Genomic DNA, 21,228 nt, shown 5'->3' on the forward strand with positions numbered 1-21,228 from the left:
GTTACTCATATTAAAAAGAGGTCACCAAGACACAGATTGCATCTGCACAATACTCTTGAACCGGTTATTGAATTAGCCCATTCTATGGGTCTGTGTGGTACCTTGAACTATAAACTCCCATATCTTAAGCAAGGTTCATCCTCCATTCCCCTTGGAGGGAATGTCTCGAGCAGAGCTGGGGGTACAATGCAGTGTTTTCCAGTGGTGTCTGACTTGTAATATTTTAAGTTAGATAAAGCCTCCCTCAAGTCAAGCTCAGTCACTGGCTACTACATCCATGGGGGATTATTTGGCACAATGCAGAAGTGGTTTGCCATTGTTGTTTTCCAAAATGCTTTCTAGTTCAGCTACAACCTGAAGGGTCTCCCACCAAAGTACTAACCAGGTACTGCTTCTCAAGATAACCAGAGTTGACTAAGTGCTGGAACCTGTTACAAACAAGCTAACTTGAAAGCCTCACCATGCATTTCGGTAACCTTCCTTTGCTTGGCTGCAACAATGCCAGGTTAACCATGGAGAAGCTGTTTACTGGGCAACGTATGGAAAATTGTCACTGTGCATTTCCGTACAGTTAAACCTAAAGCTCAAAGTGAGAGTGCCCCAAAGCTAAATGCAATAGGGACAGCAAACCAAATGTGTTTTGACATACATCTGTAGAAACAAAGCCTTCTTAAGGTCCTGTTTAAAAACAGAAAGCAAATCAAGTGGAAAAGACTTCCACGGACAAAGAGCTATGAGAGAAAAAGCACAAAGAAGGGCATTCTTTTGTTGCATAAGAATGCCTACAACCACCTCTCAAATTTCCAAATGTGCCTATCAACCCAAGTTGCCTACCTAGGTTCTTACTGTTTCATTGCCTTTCTCCTAACCTTGCAGTCATCTGTGTGTCTCTCTCTCACACTCTTTTTGTCCACCTACATGCATTGTTTGCCTCCTTGATTACAAAAACAATTGTTTGCCTCCTTGATCCATAACCTGCCTTTCTATAAAGTAAGGAGACTTGTATCTTGAGCCAAACAAAAAAATAAATATATTAACTGAATCACATGAATGATTAAAGAGCCGGTTCAAGAGATATGTCTTGACTGGCCTTCTAAAATCAATCTGAGTAGGACCCAAACCCAGCTTCCAAGGATGTGTGTTTCATAGTTTGAAAGAGACATAGATGAAGGTGCTGTCCAGTATTCCTTATAGATTTTTGAGAAGGTAGATACCTTCAGAAAAGCGTCTCCTGCAGATCCCGACAGGTTCACGATGAGAGATGTGGTCCTTCACATTGATTTGATTTTTTAAAAATGTGTGTGCTGCCTGATACATTAGACTGTAGATAGTCAAGCCCTAAGGCATGTTTCTTAGCCTCAGCAACTTTAAGATGTGTAAACTTCAATTCCCAGAATTCCCCAGCTAGCATGCTGGCTGGGGAATTCTGGAAGTTGAAGTCCATACATGATAATGTTGCTGCCCTATGGAACTGAGAATTTAGGAGGTTAATACTAAGGCCTTAAATTATTGCCAGAAACCAACCCTGATAATCATTGATTACAATAGAAGAGAATATCTGTAGCTCAGGGTTGAACTGTGCACTCCTTGGTGCTCTCTGAGCTTGGTAGTTTTGGGGGGGGGGGGATTAGATTTTTCTTTTATCCTTTTATTATTTTTTGCTTGCAGATGTTTTATTACCCAACTAGGTAACATCACCAGTGCTGGTGAGTGTGGGATTTGCTGTTTATATACAGTAGCTTGCCCTGCCAGTGTTGGGGAGGGGGGTGGTTTTCTTCTTGGTGGTTCCTTGATTAGGGTATTGTTTTCTGTTTGTCTGGTGTTAATCCCTGCTTATCTGGGTGTAGATTGCTGGAGAGGATATGTTCTGGTCTTTTTGTTTCCTTCTTAGCTTTTTGTTGTCTCTTCTGAACGATGTATAAATATTTCTATGTGTCTATTGATGGCTGATTTGTCTGAATGCCAAGCTTCCAGGAATTCCTTAGTGCTTTTGGATTTGGCTTGGTGTAGGATGGCTTGGTCTAGGATGCTGACAGTTTCCCAGTTGAAATTGTGGTTGAGTCCGTCCATGTGTTGTGAGATTAAGGAGTTTTCATTGTGTCTTCTGATTGCAGAGTTCATCCATGAACTGCAGAGCACATCCATGAACATCAACTAGCACTCCAAAGACATGATGAAAACTCCTTAATTTCACAACACATGGACAGACTCACACTCCATCATGTGTGGTGAAGTGGTGCTGATGAGGGTAAACTGATGCTTTCAGTGATCCATGTAGCCATCCTAACCATGTTGCCACCTTCGACCAAGGCTGCAGGCACAGAGGTGTTCCATACCTGTCAGTTGGGCTATTTCTGAACATGGGTCTACTGTTCTTTTGAAAGAGTGCTAAATCCATGCCCTCGAGTTAATAAATGACCCAGGATACAGGCATGGAGGAGGTGTTGCAATAATCATGGGGCCACTATCTCCTCTTTCATCCAATATCTCTCCTCTGTGTCTGTGACTTGTCAGTTGGGCTAAAGCATATGGAGAAAACATAAGGAGTGAAGTGGAAGACAGTGACTGATATCAAGCAAGATCTGTAGTCAACTAGAGCAGGGCTCCTCAACCTCAGGAACTTTAAGATGGGTGGACTTCAACTCCCCATGCTGGCTGGGGAATTCTGGGAGTTGAAGTCAACCCATCTTAAAGTTGCTAAGGTTGAGGAACCCTGAACTAGAGCTTCAGGGAATGCCAGCACAGGCAGAGACCAGCCGTTGCTGGCAGCACCTAGAAGTAGTCTCTGTATTAGGCATAATGGCACTACCCCCTCCCCACCAAAATAAAAAAAAATAGGTAGTCACAACAGGAAATTCCATGTTGGCAGAAGCAAGCAGAGAACCCATAAACAGGTTTTGTGATAGAATAACATACAGCTGATAGATCCTGCCTCTTTTTCTGAGTTTAAATTAACCTTCTGAGCCACACAGAATTAGCACTTCCTCAAAAAAGGATTAAACCTACGTTTAAAAAGCAGTGTTCTTTGAAAAGAGGGCTAAACATGTATATTTAAGGAGCCTATAATAACACCTGGCAACAGCTTCAGAAAGTGCCAGTCAAGCATTAGATTCAGTGAAGTCCAGGTGTCCATTCACTCCCAGTGACCGGAAAAGGGGTATACCTACATTAGCCTAAATAGGCCATTAGAAACTGAGCAGATGACATTTCCAGACCTTGTCATCAACCACCCTATTCATACAGCATGCAAGATCGTGCTTATGGCAAACACTGTGTCAGGAGAAGAGGAAATCATTTCTTTAAAACTGGAATGGACGCATGGTTCGCCTACTTCCATTTCGAATCACTTTTGGAAATCAATTGTTAATTGCTTTTCAGATATTAGGAACTTTTAGAATGACATGTTTTACTGCACTGGGTGAGTCTCCTTCAATCCTTCGCAAAAGAAGTTTTAAATACAAGATTAAGGACTTGTAAAATTCATTTTTTTGGAAGAAACAGCAAAAGGGTGATTAGAACATTGATTTTGGAAAATTGCAAACAGTCTAAGAGTCCAGATGGATTTGAAATAAGATTTTGAAATTAATTATAAGAATCCTTCCTGTGGGAAAATGCTGTTGTTTTGAATACTTAAAAAAACTATAGTAGGATGGGACTTTGAAGGTTGGACTAGAGGGAAACAGAGGGAACAAAATATTACAATTAAAGGAGAACAACACTTAAATTTGATTTACTAATGCAGAATGGAGCAAAATCCTTTAACATTGGATGTATTGAAGGATATTTGTGAACAATGGACCCAGAAATTAATTTAAAGAGTCTCTGCCATTATATGTTAGGAGAAGAGGAAATCATTTTTCCATTAAAACTGGAATGGCTAAAGTTGACTTTAAGCTGCCTCAGCTGTGGAGTGGGGATGCGATGCGATGACGATGTGGCATTTAAAAAAGAGAAATCCAGGGCATGTTTGTGGTCCAATTAGGGTGTTCTGAAGATGAGCTCAGAATTAACCTGTGGAATTCATTACTGCAAGAAGTGATGATAGTCACTAACCTGGATGGCAGAAAAAAGGGAGAACATGAATTTATGGAAGACAGGCATCTCGAGGACTATTAACTGTGGATAGCCAATGTTACCTCTGGGTTGGGGGCCTTGTAACTCCAAATACCAGTTGCAAGGGATTAGTGGCTGGAGAGGGGTATGTCCCCATCTTCTGCTTGCCAGCTCCTTGGAGGTATCTACTTGGCCACTATCAGAATTGAAATGAATTGCTGGACCCAGATGGGCCTTGTCTTATTCCTACAGGGCTATTCTTAGGTTCTTAGGTTCCTAAAGTAAGTCTTCATTTTGGTCATTCTCATTCTGACATGCCTGCAAAAGTCAAGACACAGTTTTGATCTTGTTCAAATGTGCCAATAGTATCATCAGGGCTAGAAACATTATTTAAAAAACCTATGATCGTTCCTTTTTAACTTTGAAATAGCATGATTTACTACAGCAGATTCTGGTACAATGCAGTGAATGGGGTCCACTGACTTCCATTGTTCTCAGCTAAAAAAAGTTCCAAACCATCAGGTTCCATTCAGAAAAGGTGAATAAAAATCCATGGATATTTGGAAATTGGCATTTTTTAAAAAGTTGCTTAGAAAAACACCATGTCGAAAAACATATATTAGGAAAAGTCGTGCGTGACGTCGGGGTGCATCGGTCCACCGATTAGATCTATAGGCCATACCAGACTAAGAATTAATGGGAGAAGCATCAAAACCATAGGTAAGAATATATATATGTTAGGGTAGTAAAAGCAATTGCAAAGGAAACTGCAGAAACTGCAGCAAGATATCTGCAAAGTTTGTACACAAAAATTAAAAAAAAAATCCCACCCCAGGTATGTTTGCGTGTCTGTATGCATATACATAGGCATCTTTTTAACAATTCACTGAGAAATGAGAGGGAACACTCATATGTGAATGCATGTAGAAATGACCCAGTCTGAATTTGACAGATCAGCTCCTTCTTAGCATGTGGGAAAGATCCGATTTTAAAAAGCCAAGCAGTATCCTTTTCTGCTTGGGCGAAAGCTGCATTGGAGCAGACTCTGTTTCTAGAGATTTTTGAGGTTTCCCTGGCTGAGCGTGTCCACTAGTTTGAAATGTAACTCATCTGCTTTCCATCAGAGCCTCTTGAAGGTGTCTCATCTCCAGTTGCTCTAGAGGTGAGTGTTGAAGCAAAGGGTGAAGCAAAATGTTATCCTCTTGCATCATCTTTCTTAGGGCCACCAGATCTAGGCTGCAAATCTCCAGAACAGTAACTAGAGGACAGCAAAGGGATCAAGAAGTTGGGAATCTCTTTCCGGTCATCTAGTGGACAACTAGATTTGCAGCCCAGATCTGGTAGCCTTACTCCTTATTTACAAACAAACTTGTTTGTGATTGGACTTGTTTGCCTTCTCAGAAATGGCTGTTTTATGAGAAATGGCTGTTTTGTGAACAGCCTTTTAATTCACTTGCCAAAGGTCCATTTGTCAACCACACAGGAAAAAAAAAAACTCATCCTATGATCCTCCCAACCTCTGGAATTTTATTCAACTCCACTCCCTCTCTGCTTTTAGGAAAGGAGTCAAGGCAGTCCCTTTTTTCCATCTGAGGCAATTTAACAGTAGCTTACACTGTTTTGTGAAATTTTAATGGTTTACACTTTAATTTTTATTGCTAGCCATACTGAGTGCTAATGATAACTAAATGAGAACCAGGCCCACTGCAGCAGCAACCCATTTGGGAACAAAAGCAGCTGATTTGGCAAGAGTGTCCAAAACTTCCAAAATTCAGGAAATGCAAAACTTGGGATAAATAACATTGAGAGAGAACCCCAAAAGTTCAACACACCTTACAGGTAGCTAGCAGCCAGGGTCAACCATGCAATATGGTTTTATGTGAACCCATTTGCTCAACCAACAAGGGACCTGGGCCTTTAATAGTCTCACCTTCCAGTTTTGAGTCACTTCTTGTGCAGATCAAGGTTTGTGATTACCCGGCATCTAGCTGTTAAGAGTGGCTCCGTGCACTGTATTGTGTGTGAAGGCTATGTGAGCATCAGGCATTCTTTGGCAGGAATTAGGGCCAGGGAGATGGAAGTTGTGGGTGGGTAGGAGATGTCAAGGATTCCACTGAAGAGACTAAGCAAGGTGGCCCATAAAATACAGCAGAATTACTGTAGCTTAACACATTTTGAAGTCTGTAAAGTCATGGCCAACTGCCCTTTCAATCACATCAGTGAATGCAAGAGGCACAGACTTCTCTGTGGTGTCCTCACACATGTAAATAAATTGCATCTGGCTTCGTCAGTAGAGGCTTAAAACATCCCTCTGCTTCAAGTGACTCTTTCTTCAAGGATGAGCACAGCCCTGCTGCTTTGTTGAGGATCATCGCAATGGGTGCCTGGCTGGTGTCAACGGTTGCTTTACAAAACACAACACTGCAGCGTGCAGCTCTTTTGTTCTGTGGCTTGAACTGATACCCTGTCTTTCCACACAAGAAGTCCTGAGGGCATCATCTTGCTTTTGTGGGATTTTTTTTTTTTTCCCAAAAGGCACAATAAATCAATCAACAAGCACATAGTCTCTCCCACTCCCTTACCTCCTTGGGGTTATCAAGGTGAGAAAAGAACCCATTTTTTCCCCCAAATGACAAATACTAGAGAATATCTCATAAATCACTCACAGGTTCCCACACACACACACACTGCAGTTCTCAAAATAAATTGAGACACAGGAAAACAAGGACCCCCTCCCTTAAATCCACAGCTTGTGATTGATTACTCTTGGATATAAGTAAAGAAACTGGGACGTGTCCTTGAATGTAGACATTTTAGTAGTATGCTTAGACTCTCTATAAACATTTCATTCTAGGGATGATGAGATGTCATCAGACATAGGCAATAAGATGACTTTAGATAATTCTGAACTCTAGATTTAATCTTCTTACCAGAATGAGAAACTCTTTTGTAGATAATAGATTTGAGCTCACTTCAAAATATAGTTAACCGGCCCCGCTTAGTCTGGGGGAGAGAGAGAAGCAGCCTGTTTTGCTACGTGGATCTTTGACCCTGCCCCAAAGTCTAACCATCTGGTATCACTGTGATTTTCTTTCCTTATTCCATGGGTCAGCAACTTGCAGACCCTTGGCTCCATGCAGCCCAAACCTTTTTTGCTGGCCTGTTGAGTCCATCTTTGACCAATCCTAATAATCCCAGGTCATGCTGTTTCCCACCACTGTGAGACAGGCTCCCACCAACCCAAAGGGGGGGGGGGGAATGAAAATTCTAGCTCAAAAGTAGGATTGAGTACAGGATGCTTACTCTCAGGGATGTGAGTACAAAGTCGCAACCTTTATTCACATTGCTTACTTCTCTCTGACTTGGGAGTAGGTAACCCAGTGTCTCCAGGCCATGTGCACTCTTATCCAACCCCATTTCTGTCACCCCCAGAGTACTTTCCCACCCCATCCCCAGAATCTGATAGCAACATGGCCAACCTAGAGCATTCTAGAGCCAAAATAAGGACTGAAATGGGTAGAATGCCTACTAAGCAAAATCCCCAACATGTTGCTGATGCTCATCCTGCACCCCCAGTCATCTTCTTGGAGGCCAAATCCGTTTTACAAACTACAAACTAAACCATCCAAAAAAACCCAAATGAGAAAAGGCTGCCCCCCCTCTTTTGATCAAATTGGAAAGGAACTGGCTTTTTCTTCCCCCAGACTGTGAAAGTGTTAACAAAGCGAAAAAGAACATCTGTGGTTTCTTGTTGCATTTTGGAGGCAGCAATTCCAGTCTCTTTGCCTTTTTCCATTTCCTTTCTCCATTTACCCAGGGAACACGCTGAGAAGTAAATAAGCTATTAAGCAGACCAGCAGGGCTGTCCAAAGGTACGAGGGCAGCTGTGCCATTTTTCTGGCAGTTGTTTTCCTCATCAGCCCTGGGATCTCCTGCAATGCCAGAAGAGTAAGAAAAGTCCAATTCCGTATAACATCAGAAGCAAGAAGAAAACACTGAGTCACTGAACCTTAGCTCATGCTTCTGACAAATGTTTGAGTGATGGGCATTGACTGATGGAAGCGTGCAACTTATTGGAAGAGGCTAGTGGTGAAAAGCCAGGGATGAAAATGATTTGCACTCAGAGGAAATTTGGGGTTTTTTGCTTCCAGAAATTTAGAGAAAGGGTTTTGTTAGTTAGTTAGTTAGTTAGTTAGTTAGTTAGTTAGTTAGTTAGTTAGTTTTTCCATCCAGACAAGGGTTATATGTACTTTCTAAGCTTTACAAGGTTCTGAGGAGTTTCCTCTCTCTTTTCTTTAATATTTAAAAAGCAACCCAAGGATTTTGAATAGAAACCACCATGCCTTATTCTACCCTTCTGTCCTGTGTTGAGATTTTTCAACTTTAAAAAGAGAGATGTTTCTACTCTACTTTGGAAAGTTGGAAAATTCAAAAATTTCCACATTGAACATCTTGCATTTACCAGACTTTGCTACAATGGACTTCAAGTGCAATGGACCACATTCCTTCAGTTATGTATGTTAGTTGCCTAGTTATATCAACATTATACAAATGTGTGGTGTGATAAGCACTGTCTGATAGAATAGACATTTATGAATAACTGACACCCCTGTTCTCAATTAAGTCCACAAAAATGAGGTTCTACTGCGAATGCAGATCTCTTCTGAGATTGTGAATCTGATGTAGGGAGTTTCCATTGATTTTTAATTTAAAAAAAAAATCAGTCTAGAAATTCAGAAGATCAGAATTCTCCCCATAAAAGCAGACTGTAAAATGGAGAAAATTTATCCTAGTCTGATAATAGCTTGCTGTATGTGTGGATCAATAAATATCTATTTCATTTTCCTATTGTGGTCTGGATTGATTGATTGATTGATTGATTTTACAAAAGATCCATAGAAAACTCCTCTAAACTTTTCAGTCATAAAAGAATGATTGATTCTGCTGTTTGGGGAAAGAGTAGAAGAATTTTGGGAGAAAATGGAAAATTCACTATGGTATAGATGTGATATCCTGGATAGGTGAGATCCAGTTTTAAGACGCACCCACCCCCCATCAGCCACAGGAGCTCACAAGGGACCTTTGGGTCAGTCACTCTCAGCTCAATCAACCTCACAGAGTTATTGTAAAAAATAAACAGGACAAAGGAGCACTATGAAAGATAGATATAAATCTACAAGCAAGAAATTTGTGTGATTGGGGAATGGGTTTTACACCAATTATCTGTAAGAAATGAACACCCTTCCTTCCTTCCTTCCTTCCTTCCTTCCTTCCTTCCTTCCTTCCTTCCTTCCTTCCTTCCTTCCTTCCAACTTTTATAATATCTGCATATTTTCTTTTATTTCCACATAATATCTGAATTTCCATACCTATGAGTATTGGGTTAAATCTAGTGAACTCAATGCAACTTGTTTTTGAAAAGTCATGTCTATGCTTACAACATAATTTGTTTGGATATCAACTGTTCCCTAAGTCTAAATTATGCACACACACACAACACATTAACTGATATATACATAAGCTGTCATTGACACCTATCTCTACACACCCTGATCTACTCTGGCAGGTGGAAGGGGAAGATGAAATCATGATGTAGGTGAATCTATTTTAATTGTCAACCCAATGGACCAACCAGCTGCTCTGGTATAATTCAGCATTAAAAAAAATGCATTGGGGAAAGTTAAGTACAGCAGAACACTATTTTAATGGACTAAGTGGAGGAAGGAGCTGTTCATTATTCTCCAAAGTCTGGTAAATCAAAAAGATCATTATCAGGGTGACACCAATAACATCAGTTGTGTTGTTTATGTCATTTGTATGATAATACCATTACACAAAAGATGAAATTGAAGCCAACAACATGTGCATAAATTGCAGACTATATCCAAAGTCTGTTGAATCAAGGTCTGGGAAATTGAGGTTTCACTGTACCCCCTTTCTCAGCCATGCTATTTCTGCTTAACCCCCACTTCTTCTTTTAATAAAATAATGCATTAAAGGAGCTCAGTTGGGATGCCTCAAAAAGTAAACACTTTTCTTTTTCATTACTAGTTTTCTGGCATAAAAACCTGCTCTATGCCAGGTGGCTGCATTTAGCATCTATCTGATTTCCCAGAATGCATCTGAGGTATTATTGCTGCAAGGCATTATGGGAAATGAAAAAGGTGGACAGGCCTATCCATTCTGCAATGCCTGGAGCTGTGTCATTTCCACTTGGTATGGTTGCCTGAAAAAAAAAAGGCCCATGAGAAGACAGAGCGTGAGTTCTTGTCCCGCCTTAGGCATGAAGCCGTCTGGGTGACCTTAGGCCAGTCACTCTTTCTCAGCCCCAGGAAGGAGGCAACGGCAAACCACTTCTGAAATCTTGCCAAGAAAACTGCAGGGACGTGTCCAGGCAGTTGCCAGGAGTCAAGACTGACTTGAAGGCACGCACGCGCACACACACACACCCCATATACACACAAGAAGACACATTCCCCAAAGACCCAAGAGACATGGAGAGACATAGGACAGATTCAAACAATATCTCCAAAGTATGCACACATGCCAAGTGCAATATTTTGGTTTCTGTACTGATCCTTCACTTTTGAGTGCTTTGCAATCAAACTAGGTCTTTGCTTCTCTACATCACAAATTATCAGTGATTATTTTTTTTTACCTTAAATGATTCCAAGAATCCACCATGGCCACCATTCTCCAGCTTATCTTCCTCAGAACCCAGGCCCAACATCAGCTGTGTGTGGATGTGGAGTTCATCGTGCAAATTGTCCAACAAGGCAGCACGTGTTCGATCCTAGAAACAACGTTATGGGGTCTCAACTCATGGTTCTAAAATGGCCTTCCAAGTCTGGTGAAGGCTCAACACATTCAGGGAATCCAACCATTACTTTAACACATTACATGGACCAGGACATCACATTAAACCATGATGTGGTTTATTTCTTCAGGCATCTCATGTTATACCATCAGTTTTTTGGTTCAGCTAACCTGGGTTTAGGGTTTTGCATGATTCTATGATTCCAATTGGTTGCTCTGATGGCCATAAAGCTGTCCAAATTCAGCTGACCTGAACCTGCTTGGAAAAAAAACAACTCTTTCTTTCCTCCCAACATACTGTAAGGAGGTTAAAAAAACCTTATACAATATAGAAATGTATCTCAATACCTCTGCTGTTATGTATGTCAAGATACCAGACTACACAGACAGTGATTCTGCTTCCTGGAGTAGCAAAAACAATGTGCATAATAGAAGTTCTGCAGTTGCCACAACTAACCACAGGCCCCATCTCTTCGAAAATATAAAAAAAGTAGGGTATCTTCTCACTCCCAGCCTGAATTCCCTCATCCACAACCAGAACTGCCAGTTAATCTATAGTAGTGTTTCTCAACCTTGGCAATTTTAAGATGAGTGGACTTCAACTCCCAGAATTCTGGGAGTTGAAGTCCACTCATCTTAAAGTTGCCAAGGTTGGGAAACACTGATCTATAGTATTGCTATCTATGGTGCTACCTTAGGCTCTTTCATATGTATCAAAGCCCCATGTGTATCAAAACCCCACACCTTCCTCTTTGGATCCAACAGGCCCGCACCCTCCTAGTCTTCCATAAATTGGTGAAGATTAGACTTTTCCTCCAGGCACTGGGACAGTAAGTTTGGAACCGGGGATTGAAGAAATATAGGGGTATCGTTATGGGTTGGGGGCCTGGTTTTTCTTAATTTTATTTCATTTCGTTCTTTTCTTTTCAAAATGGTTTTATTGTTTGCATTTTAATCAGTGTGGTTCGCCACCAGAGTTGCGTGCTACAAGATGGGTGGCTATATACATCTTTTCAACAAATAAATAAAATGTGTGTACAACGTAGAAAAGGTGCAGAGCTTGCACCACCACGGCACAATTCTGCTTTTGTCATCTGCCTCCCTTGACTCTCCCTGCAGACACCTTTGCATTGAAGCTACTTTTTTTTTTAGTTTTTGACACAGTCATGGTTTCCATGGGATGTCTCTTTTACCTGAGAGATTTGAGGGACAATAAAGAGCAGCTGTCTGTTTCAGGACACATAGAAAAGTCAGCGTATGCCTGGGGAAACTGAAAATTCACGAATGCGGCTCAGCTTTAATTGGTTTTAAGATAAATTTCCCTTCAAGTTGAGCTCATTCCTGGATGATTTCATGGAGATGGCCATATTGTTTTCTCAGCATGAAGTCTGTAATTAATAGAGCTGTGAGCTCTGATCTATTGATTAAACAAGATTTAATCCACTCAAAGTCTTCCGGAGGAATCAGCAGGAGGTGCCTTTGATCGTGGAAGGCTGTTTTTAACTGGTGAGCCTGGGAATGTAATCCCTCCTGTGGTGCTATAGTGTTCATTTAACAGCAACGGTGCCTCAGGATGTCAGAATTCCCAGGTCAAACAACTCTGATGTCATGTGGCAAACTTTGCATGAACAGCTTTTCACACAAAGGATTCCCTGCTCCAAACAACTACACAGTACACCAGTGCCGTCTAGAGGTTATGGTATTGGACTAGCATTGGGGAGACCCTGGTGTCATTCCATGCTCAGCCATGGAAATTCTTTGGATGACTTTGGGCTAGTCACTCTCTTTCAGCCTAACATATCTCATTGGATATTTAGGGGGAAAAAACTGGAGGAGGGACTATTATGTAGGCTAGCTTTTGTTCCTGGAGGAAAAGCAGGCATAAATCTAAGAAATGAATTAAAAATTTGTTTGGGTGGGAGAAGGGAGTTATTAAGTATATGAAGTGGTCAAATTATTCCTTCCTTCCTTCCTTCCTTCCTTCCTTCCTTCCTTCCTTCCTTCCTTCCTTCCTTCCTTCCTTCCTTCCTTCCTTCCTTCCTTCCTCTTTCTACCTTTATAATGCCCTGCATAGTTTCTTTGCAGGAAAGATTGCCTTCAGCAGCACTTCCTGGAAGAACATGAGACCGCAAGGTGTTGCATAATCACATGGGCATTTCAAGAACTGCAGATTGACCCCTATCATGCTGATGCTAGACAACAGAGGCCTTTGGTCTGATCCGGTCAGGACTCTTTTAGGATGCCATTCCATAAGGATTAAGGGAGCACTCTATTTCTGGTCTATTCAGTATTGTATCTGACCATTCCATCAGACATCCTCATGAAATGAATACATGCACACACACAAACACATTTTAATCCATTTTTCAATACACTTTTTAAAGGTATTGTAAATATATTCCTAAACTTCTTTTGTCCAAATTTCGCATTTGCAAATGTATTTTTCTGAGCCTGGAACTCTACTGCAAAATTCAGAGAAATGCAAGAACTGAAGCACAATGTTTCCATCGGTACCATGGTCCAGAAATTGTGAATTAATTCAAGAAACTGCAGAATTCATAATGAGTCAACGCCACAAGCGTATCTTTCCTTGTGTTTGGCTCCAGAAGGTCCTTTCAAAAATGTGACTGGTAATCTCAGCAGCTCTGACCTTCCAAAGCAAGAAGCATTTGGACTGATCAGGCTGTCCTGCTTACCTGCTCAAGGGTAACCTTCCTTTCCTTACCTCAAGCTTTGCAAACTTGTCTGACTTGCAGCAGGCATTTTCTGCATTGATCAGCTTGGTGAGAAGAAACTCTCGGAATTCTGCATTCTAAGAAACAAAAAGAGGGGTTAGCTCTATTACAAACCGGTTCAAGACCATTCGTTGGATGCCACTTCAGGAGATCATCAGAACATCTTCTCAAACTCCAGGACGTTTGTCCAATGAACCTGAGCCAGAGATGCATTCCAAAGATTCCTCCCTGAGTCAAGTAGATTTCAACCTTATGGGCTGTTTCCTCCATTATGCTGCAATCCATAAGATAGAAGGGATCAGAGAAATCAATGAGAGCCCTGGTGGTGCTTTACTTAAGCCTATTTTTTTTTCCAGCATTTTAGGGAGAGCAGGGAGAAAATGTGTCCCATACAAAGGATTGAAGGTGGGGAGCAGGGACAGGCTGGTGAAGTTGATCTACAGTTGAGGGGACAGTTTCGGTTTTTTGTTTAACAACTAACGCGTTGTGACTGCAATATGATTGCAGTTCTTCCTAGTGTCCACAGAACAGCCTCAAAGCTGCTATAACCTGGCTCATGCATTGCGCTAAACCAGGTTTGCTTAACCTTGGTTTGTGAAATGGAATGCCCATTTTAAAGGTAACCCACCTTTATCATGAAACACTAGTTTATAATTCATAACAATTGGGGTCATACAACAAACAAAGACAAAAATCGACAATCTCAGTTTGGTTTAGTACAACAGAGAAACCCAATCTAAGTCATGAAATTGGTGTCATTTTAAGTCTCATTGGGGGGTTTTTGGGGGGGAGATGGCTCTTCACTGGCCAACATGGTGGCAAAGCCTTAGTAATTAAATAAAATGTGGAAATGCTCTGCCATCCTATACTGGTAAATCTTCCAATATAGTTCATTCAACTCCGCCCCCCCCCCCCCCCCCCCCAGCCAAGTCTCCAAAATTACTTCCCACAAAAACCAAACAAACCATGTTTTAGGCTTAGGGTTGGGTCTTACTTTTTGAAATACAGGTGGGCTTGGCAGTGAAGGACCAAAGGAGGGGACATCTTCTCGTGCTGTGACAGCTACCTATCCAAAAAAAAACGGAAAGAGAAAAAGCATTTGAACTTATGAGATATGCACAATGGCTAAATGTAAAAGAACCCAATGTTCTTTTACAGTTATCACAAACACTGAACCATATAAAGGTCTGTCAAATTAAACTTTTATTTTTCTCACTCTTGGCCAGCCAGATAATTCTTGGAAGCCCTGAGTCAGCATCTTCTCTCACTGCTGTGAAGAAGATAGACTATCTCTGAATGTGGAGATTCTGTCCCTACAAGACCCAGTAAGGACATATGAGATCTAGAAAACCTTCTCCAACTCTGCAGTCTACAAATATAAAATACAAATATGAAATATGACTATGAACCTTATAATTTTTGGCCAGCAGTGCTGATGTTCCTTCTGGCTGAGAACTATGGGAGTTACAGTTCAACTCTATAGATACCAGGCTGGAGATACCAGATTGGAGAAGAATCAGAAGGGGTCTGGTAGCACTTTTTAAGACTAACAAATGTTATTATAAGGCATAAGCTTTTGCAAGCTGCAGCTCACTTCATCAGATGCATAGAGCAACTTAACTGATGATAGGATTTACATACGTAGGGGTGAAGCCGTGGGAGGAAAAAGAAGGGGGAGGTTAAGAAGATAAAAGTTCAAGGTGGACAGATTACAAGTATCTTGCCAATGAACAATTGATATGTGTTTGTTCAGACCTTCTGAAATAGCCTTAAACATATTGATGTATGTATATTCAGCTGTCTCACGCTCAGCTGCACTGGCATACTCCTTTTGATCCAAAATTGTGACTTTGAGATCTGTGAGTGTCCTGAGAGGTTAAAAGCTCTTACTTTGTTTTAAGTCCTGATATCAAACTCATCCATTAATTATTTTGCACAAAGTCTGGACGGTTTTGTCCTACGTAGAATCCAGAGGGGCATTGCTATCACATTAGAAGAAAAGCATCTGAAGGCACCTCTAGCTTTGTGTGTGAAATTGTTGGGGTCCGTGATGGTGCTTTTGGTGTAAATCTGAGGATAAATGGGCTCACTGTATGTCCTGGTTCCCATGTTAATATCATTGTCCTGTTGTTTCTTGTTGCTTGTGAGCATCTGCTTCCGTTGGGTGGTTGTCTGCATGCAAGTATAGGTCTACCATCAAAGTGCCCACTGAGTTGTGTACTGATCTCGCTGGGTGGGACGTTTAGCCTCCCAAATGCCTACTTTAATTCCGTCAGTTGAGCATCTCTGCGTAGTGAGTGAGAACAAATGCAATCGTAAAATGGACAATAGATTTGGTGGTATGTTTTGGATGGAAGTCAGAAATAAGGAGGTATGTATGGTAATCTGTAGGCTACCTGATCTAGTGTGTGCATATTTTAAATCCATTGATTAAACTGGGCAGAGATTTTAAACTCACCCAATACATTTCCATGGCTGTGAGTGAACTAGAACCTGTGTTTCCCTGACCCTAGTCCAGCACCTTCACCACCGGCTTTGGGTCAAGAGAGAGTGACTAGCCCAAGGTCCCCCAAGGAACCTCCATTGCTCAGAGGGGACTTGAAGTTACATTTTAACCCCAGAGAATTTCTTTTTTGCTTTCTTTCTTTTATTTTATTTATCAAACTTACATGGCCGCCCATCTCACAAGAAGCGACTCTGGGTGGTGTACAGCAAAAATATAAAAACAATAAACGTGTCAAAAGCAGTCAAATTAAAAAGTTTTTTTAAAAAAAGCATAAAACACACAAGTGATGAGATCAGCAAGGGCACCACCTCAAGATTTCACCGGTCCCCTGAGATTTCCAGGTCGGATGACATAGCCAGGTCTTGAGGGACTTCCAGAAAATAAGGAGGGATGGAGATGGCCTCACTTCTGAGGGGAAAATGTTCCATAACGCAGGAACGCGGCAGAGAAGGCCCATCTCCTTGGGTCTGCCGAGTGTAGCTCCCTGACTGATGGGACCTGTAGCGTGTCTCTCTTGCCAGATCTGATGGGATGGGCAAAAGTAATCGGGGAGAGGCAGTCCCTCAGACAACCCTCATATAAAATTATAATATATTGTATATGTATTATCATTTGAAGTCCTTGTTTGACAGGCAATCCTAGAATCCTAGGGTTGCAAGGCACCTTGGAGGTCTCCCACTCCAACCCCCAATAGTTGGGCCAAGCTTCCCAGTTCAAGAGGATCCCTAAACACACATGCTGGTTATTTCATTTTCATTTTAAGAGAGAGGTTTCAGAGCCAAATAAACGAACTACAGTGAAAAATAAAAATGTATGTCCGATATCCCAAATGGAACAACACGCAGGCTGTGTCTATGCAACAAATTTAATCTGGTCATTGTGCGCAGTTTCAGAGTCACACGATACAATGAACTCTACTCTATCTAAATGGATGGCATTCCCTCAACACCCTAAACCACACGTGCCCAAAAACCCCTCATCAAGCTTAACGCTAATCAAGTTAGCGTATTGTGTGAATGCTTCAGCTGGTGGTTTCCCTAACTCATGGTGTTAACTTAACCTATTGCGTTCAGGCAAGCTGTTGACTCTCATATTCCAGCAAGGAAGCTCTGGGGCTGCCTTCTCTTCCACTACAGCACCGAAGGCCAACACAACAAAAAAACCGAGCAATCAAATTCGTCAAGGAAAAATTGGAAGCAGGTGGATAGTAGAAAAGACTATTCTAAATTAACTGCATTTTTAAAGGATTGCCTCGGCAAGTGGCAGAACCTAGCCAACCTTGACTGAGTTAAACAAAACAGACACATCAAACCTGGTTGCCACTTGTATAGGAGACCACTAGGAAGTCCCCAGGGCTGTGGGTTAAACTGAGAAGTTGAAAATTATCCCGGGAGGAGGCAATGGCTAATCACTGCCATAATCATTGCCAAGCATATAACCAAGATGTGTTCATGAAGTCACCAGGAGTCAAATGTGCCTTAAAGGAGACTTTTTACTGACCCGGCTTAACTGATGTTGAGTTACTGTAAGGAGGACCTTTGTCAGGTGAAGTCACTGAACACCAATTGAGCTCTGCACCTCCCAAATACATGGCAAGACTTCTGGATCCACATGGAGGGCACAGTTTTGCTTCCAACCAACCTTACCCTCAACATCTGTCTGTCTCTCTTTCTCTCTCTCTTTTAATGTATTGATTGAACAGTAGTTCACACAAACAGAAAAAGAGCTAAGCAAAGAATAGACAATGCTACGAGGAGTAATACAAAATAATAGTATGAATCTATGAAAAGAAAAGGCAAAAAAGTCCAAAAGGGGTTCATAATTTCCATGTTTCATAAGAGTAAAAAAAATTACACCAGTTGGTATTAACATAATGATTATAATCTGTCCAAATTGGATAAAATGTGATTCTTTCCTCGGAAAGTTGATTATTCTACTTTATCCATAATTTTTCTCCTAATCAAGCAATTGAGAAATCTCTTTCAATCCACAAATCGATTGTTCATTTTACATCTCTTATTTAAGAACTGAACTGCACAAGTTACCATGTGCTCCAACCATTCTAAGATGCAAATACAGAGAGATGCATATTGGCAAGAAAAATGCCCAAACTTGTCATATACATCAGGATTCCTCAACCTTGGTGACTTGAAGATGTGTAGACTTCAACTCCCAGAATTCCCCAGCCAGCCATGCTGGCTGGGGAATTCTGGGAGTTGAAGTCCACACATCTTCAAGTCGCCAAGGTTGAGGAACCCTGATATACATGAATGGGTCTGGGATGGCAGTGACTGATCAGGAAGGAATTTTGTAATCATGGTGGACAGTTCAATGACATTGTTTAACCAATGGTGGCTGCTTGAAAAAAGGCAGATCCCATGTTTGGCATCAGTAAGAAGGGAATTGAAAACATAGAATGCACTTGGATTTTTATTTTGCCTTCAGGTCATTCTTGACTCCTTGTGACTACATGGACTAGCCCCTGCAGTTTTCCTGGCAACATTTTTCAGCAATGGTTGGGCTGAAAGAGAGTGATTGACCCAAAGTCATCCAACTGGCTTCATGCCTAAGGCAGGACTACAACTCCCAGTCTCCCAGTTTCTAGCCTGGGCATTTAACCACTACATCAAACTGCCTCTTGCACTTGGAATACCATACATAATTCTGGTGGCCACATCTCAAAACAGATATAGTGAGGAGGCCAGAATGCAAAGATGACAGGAGCATCTACAGGGTGTGGTCAAAGAAGTCACATAAAAAACAGACTGAGCTTCAATTACACCAGGGGTTCCTAAACTTTTTGCCATCCCACCTCCCTTTAGTGTAATCTTAATATACACACCTCCCCTAAAAATCCAAACACCAAACTGAACACAAATGAACAACGAAAACTATACAACGAAACTTTGGGAAAGGTGGATCTATTGTAACGATGCTACTGAAAGGTTCTTCACACCTCCCCTGGACTTTGCCTGCATCTCCTCAAGGGAGGTAAACCTCACAGTTTGGGAAACCCTGGAATACACCATTGTGGTCACCGTCCTGAATTTTTTGACCACATCCTGTGGACTCCTCTGAAAGATGAGGAACCAAAATCTACTAGGAAAGGCGACAGTGTTGGAAGCTTTCTAGATTTGCATTAAAGCAAGTAAGAGGAGGTACAGCAGAGATATAGCACATCATACGCCAGTGGAAAATATGGAGAAAGAGATTTTTCTCCTTCTTTTGCAATATTATAACTTGGGATTACCTGCTAAAACTTTTGCAAGGAGATCCATCACCAATATGTCTTTATGGAGTCAGGCGACAAATTAGAGACAAACAAACAGGAGGCCCATGCAGAGTTGAACTGTGGAATTTACTGCCATCTGATGTGGAGAGGCCCACCCACTTAGACGATTTTAAAAGAGGACTGGACATTATTCATGGAAGATTGGCGCTATGGCTACTAGACTTGAGAATTGGATACTTCATGTGAAGGCAAGAGTCACTGGATAAGACCCAGAGACCTGAAAAAAATCAAAGCCCACCAGAAAAGGGACTTCATGGCTGCTTGCTCCCCTGGACCCAAAGGCATGAACCTTGAGAGGCCAGTTCTTTGGGGGAAACAGCAGAAGAACCCTTGCTCTCCTGATGTACTTCTGAGCTTCTTCAGGGCACCTGGCTAGGGACTGGGTCCAACAAAATACTGGGTTAGGAGGGCCCTGGGTCAGATGCAGCAGGTCTTGTCTTCTCTTCCAATGTGGGGGAACAGATAGAAGACTGCAAACCAACAGATCCCCCATCAGCTCCCAATGCCAACCTGGGCGTACCGCCTGTGAAAAGCTGCTGGCCACCTGTTCTGTAACCTTCAGTCAAGCTGATTCTGTTAAGGCTTCAAGGACAGATGTATGCTACACGCATCTGAACATTTAATGACATTTGCTGCCAATGTGCAGATAGGCTAACAACAGTGCCGAGGGCACCAGCTGCTTCTCCAAGAATAAATAACAATTTTCACAAAGGCTTAGCAGGAACTCTTTATCTCTGGTCAAACAGGTACATTTTTCAAAGCCACCAAAGGGCTTATTTGTCAGATTGAAAACAGATGTTGACACACACACACACACCAGGGACACGGACACCTATAAGCATGGATGCAGACACACACTCTTCTACTTTTCCCACCCACTTACTTTATAGGATGCATTATCCGTTTCTGGATTTTCTGCCTGGACGACAATATAGGCGTGCAGAAAATTTGAAGCAATCATATCTGGAACAAAAGGAGTGTTTTCTTCTTGGAATATTATAGCCACAATGTCATTGCCAATATGTCTTTTCCGTTGAAGCTGAAAAGGTGAAAAGAAGAAGACATACCAATCTCCAGTTGATGGTTCTTAAATGTAAAAACATGCCAAATTTGACGTATCACTGCAGAGTTTTTCTAACTCTAACTGCATCTCTAATCGCATCTTTAAAGCAGCAAGATGAAGCACACCTGGCCTCGACACACACCAACACACACATATACAGAGAAAAGGGGAGGGTTGCTTTCTCACAATACCCTTAACCAGGTTTGGGAAAGACCAAGCAATTGCATGTGTGCAACATGCAAAGCTTAAACTTGGTCATTCTTTCCATGCTGTAGCAACTCTGCAGATCCACACATTTGGGGAGTTTGGGGCTCAGGGTATCAAATGAACCCAGAAAATGAATTGGCCCTGTAACCAAGACTATTGTGTGCACACCGTCATGCTATCAGAAGGCTGTTCAATTTTCATTCAAGGATGAGGAACACGTGACAGCTGTAGTTCCCACCCCACCCATTTTTGTCAGCTCCAAACCTTCAGCTCACATTGCCAAACTTATTGGCAAGGGATCTGGGTTGTCGTTGTTATTATGAAAGGAATAAGAAGCAATCCACAGCTTGAAGCTTCCAAGAATCTTAACACTATTTATTTACTTGGAAGCTCTATACCCCCTTTTCTCATGAAAAATCAAAAAGGACTAAAAGTTGTGCAATCACATCCCTCCAGGGATGTTCCTTACCCCCACAATGCCTCAGCATCCTTTAGAGGCCATTTGCCAAAAATATCTGTAAGTGTTGCCCCTGTTAGCAAAATTTGAGAGTTTCTG

General features: G+C 41.6%; 1 protein-coding gene across 3 annotated transcripts in view; it reads right to left on the bottom strand.

The window, feature by feature from the left end:
* Positions 1-21,228, bottom strand: part of RAP1GAP2 (RAP1 GTPase activating protein 2) — a 198,624-nt gene that overhangs the window by 17,300 nt on the left and 160,096 nt on the right. For all 3 annotated transcript variants that reach the window (XM_088152163.1, XM_088152162.1, XM_088152164.1), the window contains 4 exons: positions 20,286-20,441; positions 14,599-14,670; positions 13,595-13,681; positions 10,712-10,846 (listed from right to left, as the gene is read on the bottom strand). In XM_088152163.1, coding sequence (XP_088008289.1) covers positions 10,712-10,846; positions 13,595-13,681; positions 14,599-14,670; positions 20,286-20,441 — 450 coding nt within the window. The remainder of the gene's footprint in view (positions 1-10,711; positions 10,847-13,594; positions 13,682-14,598; positions 14,671-20,285; positions 20,442-21,228) is intronic.

This window comes from Python bivittatus, unplaced genomic scaffold, assembly GCF_059951505.1.
Source record: "Python bivittatus isolate LINGU-HERP-01145 unplaced genomic scaffold, Pbiv_v1 ctg000690_np1212, whole genome shotgun sequence".
Classification (NCBI taxonomy): Eukaryota; Metazoa; Chordata; class Lepidosauria; order Squamata; family Pythonidae; genus Python; species Python bivittatus.